This window comes from Alosa pseudoharengus, unplaced genomic scaffold (genome assembly GCF_046254945.1).
Source record: "Alosa pseudoharengus isolate Yale_2024_CS ecotype anadromous, Long Island Sound unplaced genomic scaffold, YU_APseudo_1.1 YU_APseudo_1.1_scf_136, whole genome shotgun sequence".
NCBI lineage: Eukaryota > Metazoa > Chordata > Actinopteri > Clupeiformes > Clupeidae > Alosa > Alosa pseudoharengus.
The window spans coordinates 6,163-17,500 of NW_027468605.1; the positions used below are offsets into that span (position 1 = coordinate 6,163).

The following is an 11,338-nucleotide window of genomic DNA, read 5'->3' on the forward strand; positions in this document are numbered from 1 at the left end:
ACTCCCACTTCCACTCACTCATTCATTCACTCATTTACCCTCTCACTCCCACTTCCACTCACTCATTCACTCAGTCATTCACCCTCTCACTCCCACTCACCCACTCACTCATTTACCCTCTCACTCCCACTCACCCACTCACTCATTCACCCTCTCACTCCCACTCACCCACTCACTCATTCACCCTCTCACTTCAACTCCCTCACTCTCTGGCTTGCTCATGGTGTTGCTCAGAGAAGCGCCCTCTCTCCAGTGTGCCTTTATGGCCTGCTTTACTGTGTGCCTGCCAGCTTCCATAAAACTATTTATTGGGGCTGATGTTGTCAGGTACACAGAGAGCAGTTGCCAGTAAACATATTGTTTAATAGCGCGTGTATTCCAGAAGCTGGAACCTCTCTCTCTCTCTCTCTCTGTCTCTCTTTTGCATTCCCCAACCCCTCGCTCTCTGTCAGTATCACACTTTCATTGTTTTCTGCTTTTGTCCCTTTTTTCCTGTTTTCTCTCCACTTCTGAAACTCCTCCCTCCACCCTCCTTCTCTCCCTCCCTCCCTCCACCTCCATTAGCCCATCTTTTCCTTCCTTTCGCTCACCTCATCCCCTCTTCCTTTCTCTGTTTTCTTGTTTGGTGCCCCCCCGGAACGGTCTTGATGTGGTGTGGAGCAGAGCTGAGTGCCGACTGTGATGTAATGGCTAAGGATGGCCTGTCACCGTGAGGTGGCCCCAGGGGAGCGAAGAGGAGGAGGAGGAGGAGGAGGAGAGACTCGGGATCCGCTGGGGGAGACCTCATCAGGCCAGCTTGTTACGCAACACCTGCCGGGGCAGAGATGCCGACGCGGCTGGGGGACAGGAACAGTGTTGGGGATGGGGCTGTCTCTCACACACCCTCTACCAGGCCATTCAAAAAAGCCACTGAGAGAGAGACGAGCCGCCGAGCTGAGGTCTGAGTGGGAAATGCGATGTGTCATCCTTTCTCACACGGGAGTGGAGTGGAGTGGAGTGGGGAAGAGTGAATTAATGCCTTTCCCCTCAGGATGAAGGGCTGGCATGTCTAAATTTAGACTGAGGAATTTTACATGGAATTGTACTCAGAGTCTGTCACACTGCACATACATGACTTGTCTTGCTCTTTTCTTTTTGGGAAATGAAAAAAGTCAAACTAGTCAATGTCTCAACACTTCCTGGCTGTTGCATAATTATGTTGGACTATTTAGTTGGGGTTTGGATATTATTGTAGCGTCGGCGCATAAAGACTGTGTTAGCGTTCTCCACCGAAAGGCATGCTGGGACTCGAGGGTGAACTATCGGGGGGTTTATGTCTGTATTTCTCCTTAGTTATAAGTGTAAAGTTAGCGTCTTTAGTGTGACATGTTTCCCTTTTAGTTCTCCCTCGTGTGTGATCCTTTTTGTGTGGGGGGCTGCGACCTCCCCTGTATGTGTAGTGTGTGTGTCTTCTTGACCTGCCATGTGTGCATTGTGATCTGTGTCTGTGTCCCTGCCCTCGTTCGTGAGCCAATAAAGCTTGCCATTGATTAACGTTGGTGTCGTGTGCATTAAACGTTACATTATGTTGAAGAATATTGAGCAAGTATGAGCATTCAGATTAATCCACAACTATCAGTTAAACACACAACAACACACAAATGAAGGCAGATAATCCTCAATTCATGGCATCTGCACAAATGCCATTTATACCTGACTATTAGTCTGAGAGTGGAGCGCTGTGGGGAGGGAGGGCAGGGTTATATTTTACATGCAGCCAACAGCCAACCAGCTCCCTGGTGGATTGATGCGAGATTACTGGAAAGACGGGGGGCGGCGCATCTGAGACGCAGGCTGAGGCTGGTTATATCCCGCGGCTCAGACGCGCTCAGCCTCGCACACAGCGCGCAGTCCCGGACACAGAAGGACCTGTCGCGCATCTGCCCCTTCTTCGAACACTACAGGAGAGAAATCGGTACACGTAACCCTCACCTCTTTTTCATTTTTTTATTCACGGACCACGTTTTTTGGATTGTATCACTGAGAAAGCGGACGCAGTTGAGAATATTTGTCTTTAGCAATTTCCAGCTACAAATTGGAGTCTGTCACTTTTCTGCTGATTGTTAAATTACTTGCCATTTGGGAAACTTTCGATTTTCTATTCAAGGTATTTTCTCATTTGTTTTCATAGCCTGCAATAAAATAATCCCATAATATAATTTCTGGAGCAATGCCTGCAGGTTCCGATCTAGAACTTGTTTCGCTTGGCTGACTTCTGGAACCATGTCGAACTGTCGCCTGAGAAGCTACCATCAGAAAAGCTACTCTGGGAGTCTCGGGCGAGTACAAATTGGAAATTGAACAGGTCTGGCCCTGAAACGCCACGGTCAACTTGAACTCCTTCAGATTTGCCGAGAGCCACTGTTCGCTGGGCTGGACGTGGCTCTTGGAGGATCCCCTCTCTCACCCCGCTTTCTCCGAGGGATGGTACTGGGTCCCCTGCGCTCAGGAGCGACTTGGCGGCTCCTAAAGAAAACGTGTTTCTTGTTTTGGGGGAAATCGAAATTAAAGGGAGATGAGAACCGCACTTTTCTACTTCCTCCTCTGTACGTCGTGCCTGGTGCTCATTAATGCCGAGGTAAAGCGCACAAAACACGTCCGCACAACACACAACAGGTTGAAATGTGTTCAGCACTGCCCCGTATAGCCTAACCCCTCTTGCTGGCACTAGTAACTAAATTAGGTTTTGCATGCGCTGAGGGATTCGGTTGCCGAGGTTTCTTGTATTTCAGCAGAGGCGTGGGAAAACCACGGCAAAATCACTTACAACACATGTTTACAAAGTCAGTTAAATATTGCTCTAATTTTGCTTTGAAACAGATGGGCTACTGTGGCATACACAGTGGTGTGCTCATTTACTGTACTTGTTAAGTCGGTATCCGGTGCCTTAACCGAATGGAAGTAAATGCAAGACAAACGTGTTGCCCTGGGGCAACTTATCTACTTCACTGGGATCAGAAGATCAACACTCAGGGTGTTCCTCAGCACGCTGTTAACACACTCAAGCATGACTCAGTGTAGTGCAGATCTATAGAGGATAGCATGTTTACAAACCCGTCCATTCAGTTTAGTTTCCCGGTTACATTTGGCTGGGGCATAAGTTCTTGCCTTGCAGTGATATAAATACATGTGTCTCATGGCAAACGAAGCGCAGTGACGCTGCAACAAGTGCAAGTGGAAAGTGGAGCGGCTGAGTGAACTGTAAACTGCGCCTTGTGTACACGAGCAGTGAAGCACGCATGCTGTCGGTCTCACCGTAAACACTCTAGCGCATATAATAATGTCTAATTTAGTGAATACATGTAGGCGTTTTGTTTGATTTAGTCTTCCCTAATCCTGTGTGTTTATTCATTTCTTAATTCTTTTGACTGAAGGAACTTCCACAAGAGCTGATTGAGCGACTGTCCCACAGTGAAATCAACAGCATCAGCGACCTCCAGCGGCTCTTGGACATAGACTTCGTAGGTAAATCCCAGCTCCTTGACTTGGTCCGCTGCAGTGAACTTTGTCCAATTCTAATCTCTCATTCTGAGCGATACCATGTGCATGTTTACCCTATTTAGGAGTTATATGGTGTTTCACTATAAACCGTCTGGTTCCAGGCAGTGCTAGGGTGGCATAAAAGAAAGACTATTATTTGCACAAAAAATTCCAGAGACCCCCCCCCCCCCCTGGTTATCGAAAAGACTCGTGAATGAGGAAAAATGTGCGCTATGTTGCGTTGGACCAAATAGCAATCCAATCTTAATTTGCACACTAGTTGAGTTTAAACTTGATATATCCGGGGGAGGTTCTTTTTGTGATGTGTCAAAGTCGTATTTATGAACTCTGCGTAAACAAACACGCATCAGAAACGCGGGATGCGATTTATGTTGACGGGAGAGGGTGACTGATGAGGCCAACTTGTGCGGTTACGGGCGTGATCCGTTGGCTGTAGGCAGCCACTGAAACTGAGTTGTGGTGTAAGCGCGTACATATACGCGGCTGTACACATATGACATACGTGGACTTTCAAATAGGTATGCGTTTGGCTGGATTCCTCTGGCAGTTGTCAACCGCAATCAGGTCGCTTTATGGCGTTTGTCGGTGGGTGTACGTATCACTGTAAAACGAGAACGCAAGGCGCGAGGTTGCCAGCCACAATCGTGCTGCTTGAATGTGGTAGCCAGCACGACTCTCTCTCTCTCTCTCTCTCTCTCTATACTGGGTTGTATTACAGTGTTGCACGGGTTGAGGCTGTTTGCGTTCAGATGAGTCTGTATTTATTCAGGCACGCACCATATATCGTATGAGGGCTTTTATGTGGTTTTGTGGTGAACACCGAATTACAAATAGCTCTTCAAAGGTCGGCCTAAATACAGAGACATAGTTGACACGGTCAATATCATATCTTTGTTGGTGCACTAGTGCTCATTTCGGGCAACTGCCCTGGGGTGATCTTCTATTTAAGAGGGAAACTGGCCACTTTCTTTACAGAAAGTACAGACGACTCTTTTGTCTTATTGCGACTGGACTTTAGCCCCGGAATAAAGCTTTCTTGTGTGTGTTGCAGTGTCCCTTGCATGAGAAGAGGTGTTCATAATTGAATTTAGATGCCTTCCTCGTGAAGGAATGTTTTCCGGGGTAACAGTAGTACCCTGATTATTATTGCGGCAGCATAAATCTGTCTGGCTGCCAGACCGTCAGGTCGGCCCATTCAGAGGCATGTGACGCCAGCAGTGTATTTAAGTGCTTTTGGTGCAAGCGACAGGACAGTAAAGTTGCCTGTGACCTATGGTGTGTGTGTGTCTGTCTTTTTTGTTGGTGGTGTTAGTTATGTGTGTTTGTGTGTGTCTGAAAGAAGGACACATTTACTACACGCACACAGACACATTTAGTTAAAAAATACTGTAGTGTGAGTATCCACAGACAGATGCTTTGGCCAGCTCTTAGTCCCCCTGGCTTGCTCAATCAGACTCTTTCACGCCGTTTGAGTGAGTTAATGCCACCAGCTTTTTCAGTGCATCAGCAAAAAAAGAAAAAAAAACTGTGCTTTTACAGTCCTAATCTTTGGCTGTTCACACCTAGGCAGGTGCCCTAAAGGGTGATTATCCTCTGGTCTGCGCTGGCATGCAGCGGCCAGCCCTTATCTCGCGCTCTGAGAGCCGGGCCAGATAACAGCTGCCCTCTCTCCCTCTCTCTCTCTCCCTGGAGCGCGTCCTGTTCGCTCGCCACAAGAGCAGCTCGTTGTTTGAAGAGAGAGTGATGTAAGGGAGGGAGGGAGAGGAAGAGAGAGTGGAGGCTTTCCGCTAATGGAGGGAGTAATTGGAAGTCAGTGGAGCGTTAGTGATTCAGGCCAGGAGAGGAGAGGAGAAGAGAGGAGAGAAGAGGAGAAGAGAGGAGAGAAGAGGAGAAGAGTCTAGAGAAGAGGAGAAGAGAGGAGAGAAGAGAAGAGAGGAGAGAAGAGGAGAAGAGAGGAGAGAAGAGGAGAAGAGAGGGGCTTTTTTAGCACTCCACTCTGCCACTCTGGCTTGGGCCTTGTTATTAGTTTCAATCACCTGTGATCTTCACTCTCTCACTCTCTCTCTTTTCCTCTCTTCCACCCTTCTCTCAATCCCCCTCTCTCCCTCAGTTGTGCTCTTCTCCTCTTCACTCTCTCCCTCAATCACCTGTGCTCTTCTCTACTACACACTTTCCGGCACCTCTCTCTCTCTCTTCCTCTCTCCCACACCCCTTTCTCTATCCCTCTTTCTCCCTTACTCATCTGTGCTCTTCTCTTCTTCACTCTCTCTCTTCCTCTCTCCCCTTGTCTCTCTGTCTCTCTTGTTCTTGCTTGTTGTCAGTTTCCCATTTGAGGAACTTAAAAGCCACCTCTCTCTCTCTCTCTCTCTCTCTCTCTGTCTTGCTCTTCCTCTTCCTCTCTATCCCTCCATTCCCCTGCTCAGCTCTTGCCACTCCTGTCTTGTGCTGCGCTTTGCTGCGCGTCTTTTGATCTCTTGTCAGTTCCTCTGCGTTGAAAGAAATTGCTCCACAAAAGAGTTCTTTATGTCCCATTCAGAACATGCAGGTCAGGAGAAGGTTAAGAAGAGAGAGAGAGAGAGAGAGAGAGAGAGAGAGAGAGAGAGAGAGAAGAAAGTGAGAGAGAGAGAAACCAGTATTTACTCATGGAAGGAAAATTTTGTTCCCAGTGTCCAATGCTGGCCTGCTTCAGGTGTGTTTGACAGGTGAGGTCAGATGGGTGCAAGCTGAGTGTAGCATACAGCCCCCTGATCTCCTCTACGGGACGCTACACTCACACACACGCAAACACACACACACACACACACACACACACACACACACACACACACACACACACTCCCTCTTCCTTGTCACCACTGAGTCTTTGGGTCAGGACCCGAACCAGAGGAGGCGGGAGTGGTCCCCAGTCCAAAGCAAACAAACAGGCCAAAGGAGTGTGAAAGTCTGTGTGTGTGTGTGTGTGTGTGTGTGTTTGCTAAACAGACGGGTGTCTGTTTGAAGTCCACACGGGGACAAAAGGGACCTGGAAGCGCCTCAGTGTTTACCTGTGAGATTTGTGTCTTGCTTTTGCTCAGGTCGTTAAGGCAACAGGGAACAAACAAAAGAGTATGGGCTCGAATAGACGGAGAGACTGAGGAGAGAGAGAAGAAGAGAGGAGAAAGAGACAGATAGAGAGAGTTGGGGGGGAGAGGAGAGAGAACGAGAGCAAGAACTGGTTCAGTTATGACTGCTTTGAAAATGAAATTGCCTTATTTGTCATGTCAATAAAGCATTTTGAATTGAAATTTGAGTTTGTGGGATTCCCATAATTCAGTTTGGAGTATCACTGAATAAAGCCGCTCGTCTGTTGTGAAGTTGTTTGTCTGCCACTCAGACCTATAGTAGGTCAGGCTCCTGGAGCCAGATGTAGGCCACGAGGGAAGAACACCTGTGCCAGACTGTGGAGACTCCGCGGCCGACAGAGGCAGGCATCGTTGGCTAGTGTGTGTCTGCAACAGCAGCTGCACAGCAGAACTGGAGCGCAGGCGGGGCTGCCGTCTCTAGCATTCGCACGCGTGCTTTGCAAAGGCACATTACAGTAAAGGTTAAACACTTGCCCTGTTTGTTTGTAGGGCAGGTTTCCTGAACAACCTTTCGCAAATGCATGTCATTGAACATAGCAGTGAATGTCCATGGATGTGTATGGGAGGTGTGTGTGTGTGTGTGTGTGTGTGTGTGTGTGTGTGTGTGTGTGTGTGTGTGTGTGTGTGTGTGTGTGTGTGCATGTGTGTGTGTGTGTGTGTTCTCGGCTGGCACAGGCGCACACATGCTCTTTATTTGCACAGAGTTTTTTGCGCTCAGACATCTTGTGTTCAGGCCTGTTTACAGTGGCTGCCTGAATGACATCATGGACTCTTTGCTCAACATAATCAAGGTGGTGAATTCCCAATTAAGGGCGATGACTAACCGAGTCCATTGTTTGTTGTGGAAAGCGCTAGTGGAAGCCAAGGGAAATGATACAATCCCTCCTAGCCTAGCAGATCACGCGGCCGCGGACTCATTTACCTTCTATTAGGCTCAGGGCACTGTAGAGGCCTGAATGGAGTCATTGTGGTGGGGTGGGGAGTTAAATTAGCTTTCATGAAAAGTGATATTTCTTGCCCCCATCCTTCTTTGTGTAACGGGGAAGTAATATGGCCGCCTTGTGTTTTGACGAGGTACGGGAAATGAAGTCATCGAGGAGCACAAGCAGAAGCAGCACAAGCAGAACTATTCCCACGCTTACTCGGACCTGAAGAGCTCGCAGGTCCACCGCAGACGCAAGAGGAGTGTGGGTGAGTAGGACCACACACACACACACACACACACACAGATAACAAAAACACACATACACATACATAATACAGACCCACATGCACAAACAGAAAAACAAACATACACACACACACACACAATCTGAGCATGTGAGGTCTTATACACATCATACGGGTAGACACACACACACACACACACACACACACACACACACACAGCGTAATTACAGGATTCATTTTTACACCTTTTTCTTCTTTTACACGTGACTACAGTATATGGGTAGCCCAGTTACAGATAACAGCCTGTTCTGCTTCACTTTGAACTGTTCTAAAGTCCCTCAGGGACCCAGAGCTCTGGGAAGACATATCTTTTTTCTGTGCATGTAAACCTCACACACGCACACACACACACACACACACACACACACACACACACACACACACGCACACACACACACACACACACACACACACACACACGCACACGCACACATTACAGTCTAGGTACAACAACAACAGCAACATCACATGACATTTATGTAGTAAGAGCATTACAGTGTGTGTGTGTGTGGGGGGGGGGGGGTTGCACACCTCAATCACAATGCCTATGCCTATGCCTTTGCCTATGCCTATGCCTATGCCTATGCCTATGCCTATGCCTATGCCTATGGCTATGGCTATGGCTATGCCTATTGCTGACTCTCCACCAGAGCACCTCCACACTGATGCAACTCGCACCAGTGTTTCTAACAGGCTCTTAGCTTCTGCAGCTTTGTCCTCTGGGAGAGCTGAACCAATCCAAGCGACTCCAGGCCAGGTTACTGTACGCGGCAGCCCGTCTGATTGGCTGCCCCTGAGCGGATGTCTCGTTCCGAAGAAGAATGTATCCCTGAGCGAGGAAATTCCAGGGGTGCAGAGTGTCGTGTCGCGGCTCGTTCAGCGCTCAGAGATGGATGCCCTACTAAAGCCCTGGGTTCACTGAGGGTGTTTGCATCTGGCGTGGTAGCAGCGCTACGCTAGCGCATAGTCAGGGGGTGGAGCGCTCGGCAGTCAGTGTCACCAAGGTGGGGGTGGGGTGGGGTCTGGGAACAAGGATTGCGTGCTTCGCCTTACTCACTCAATCACTCACGCACACATACACACGAGCAGACACACTTATACAAGCACATACACACACAAATAGTGTGTATACAAACATGCTGTACATGACACATGCACAACCTCCACTATCTCCCTATCAAATATAATACCCAGGCAAGTATGTGTGGAGAAAGCCTGACCCTTTATAACAACAAAGTGCATGGGCACAAACACACACACACACACACACACACACACACACACACACACACACACACACACACACACACACACACACACACACACACACACACACACATACACATCCAGACACACACTCTCTGTCTCTCTCTCTCTCACACACACACACACACACACACACACACACACACACACACTGCATTCAGGCCTAATAATAGAAGCTCATGCTTTTAGTTGAATTGGAAGCACAGACAGTTCGGAACCTGTGGCGAAAGCGTCCTTGCTTCTCTCAAGGATTTCTTCGTGCCGCTTGTTTGAATAGCCTGGGGGAGAATCCGAGCTTTTCTTCAGCTCTCCCAAGGACACCAGGCCGCTTTTGTTTGCGCAGGGCTGCGTTAGCTGCAGGAAAGCGCTCGCACAAAGGAGCATTCTCTCAGCCTCTTCAAACCACTTCGCCAGGAAAGAAGCTAAGCATGCAACGCTTTCACAAAGTCAAAGCTGTCAGTCAGCCATTTTGTTCCTAATCCTCGTTCGAACAATCCAGCTCTCAGTATGGCAGCCTGCTCATTACTATTCATCACCATGGGGGGAGAAATATGCATCTCGCAAACCTTTCCAAACTTCTTTAGCTGTTTTAACACAGTCTATTGAAAAGTAAGGGTGAAGCTGCAATTTATATTCATGCTAAACATGAGCCTATGGAATTCATATACATAACCTCAAGTATAAACGTTATGGTACACATATATGATCTCATGTATAAGCTTTTGCATTGTTGTATATAAACTTGAGTGGAAATGTGGTGGAAATGTATGAGATCCTCTGTCAATTAAGGGGAAGTGCATTTTTAGTGTTTGTCGTTGCCGTTGCAGAGGAGGCCGTGCCGGCGGTGTGTAAGACACGGACGGTGATCTACGAGATCCCGCGCAGTCAGGTGGACCCCACCGCTGCCAACTTCCTCATCTGGCCACCTTGCGTGGAGGTCAAGCGCTGCACGGGATGCTGCAACACCAGCAACATGCGCTGCCACCCCTCGCGCAAGCACCACCGCACCGTTAAGGTGAGCCTCACACACACACACACACACACACACACACACACACACACACACACACACACACACACACACACACACACACACACACACACACACACACACACACACACACATTCAATGTTTCCATGCATACTTATGTAGATGCATGCACACACAAACATACACACACACACTCAAATGCAGCTAACAGCAGGTAAGGTGAAAACACACACACAAACACACACACAACACACACACACACACACACACACACACACACACACACAATGGAAATGCACTGTCAGCACGATCAGAAACCCCTCTGCACCTCTAAGGTAAGGCATGCCCTAGCTCTGGGTTGGCAACATCCACTGCTCACTAAGCAGACTAAACACACACACACACACACACACACACACACACACACACACACACACACACACTGGATCTAGAAGTGTAAGCAGGGCATGGATCGTTGTAGTCGTGTCTGCACTTTCTGTTTGCTGAGGCACTCTGGAGCCCCATACCAAAACACATCTGTGTGTGTGTGTGTGTGTGTGTGTGTGTGTGTGTGTCCAAGCCAGTGCTTCTGTTTCTGCTCAGATGAGAGCCTGTTAGATTTCTGGTCTATTTACAGTTCAGGTTTATTCACAGCACAGCCCTCTGGAAGAAAACAGCACCCATCACAGGGAAGAGCCTGTCCCTGTAAGGCAAAGGGAAAGTGTGTGTTTTTCAGGGAGAGGGATGGAAGGGGGGATGCGGGGTGGGGTTGAGTGAAAGTGTGTATAGTAAGGGTGCCCTCCGTTCTAACACTGTTCTTATCTGATGGCTTTGGATGGGGTGGTATGAAGCTATCTAGTGCTGAAGCCTGTGCCAAATTCTAAAGATGCTATAGAGATTACGCAAAGAAATATTTAGTCCGGAATGATAACACTATCACACACACACACACACACACACACACACACACACACACACACACACACACACACACACACACACACACACACACACACACACACACACACACACACACACACACACACACACATACACACAGAGACATCAGAGCAAAGTCTGTCCTGCATTTGGAGGTGAAGGAAATGGGTTTACTGCACAGACTGAGAGAAAACCTCTGGGCTGTTCAAAGTGCCTGAGTTCAGATAGCAGCGCTGAGTCATGCTGCTAG

General features: G+C 48.3%; 1 protein-coding gene across 2 annotated transcripts in view; it reads left to right on the plus strand.

Moving 5' to 3' along the window:
• The first annotated feature begins 1,874 nt into the window (after positions 1-1,874).
• The window catches only part of LOC143122302 (platelet-derived growth factor subunit A-like), a 24,928-nt gene continuing 15,464 nt past the window's right edge, over positions 1,875-11,338 (plus strand). For both annotated transcript variants that reach the window (XR_012986627.1, XM_076283131.1), the window contains exons 1-4: positions 1,875-2,617; positions 3,414-3,504; positions 7,737-7,853; positions 9,986-10,173. Coding sequence is in view for 1 of the 2 variants with exons in the window: in XM_076283131.1 (XP_076139246.1) it covers positions 2,555-2,617; positions 3,414-3,504; positions 7,737-7,853; positions 9,986-10,173 (459 nt within the window). In the remaining variant the exon portion in view is untranslated. The remainder of the gene's footprint in view (positions 2,618-3,413; positions 3,505-7,736; positions 7,854-9,985; positions 10,174-11,338) is intronic.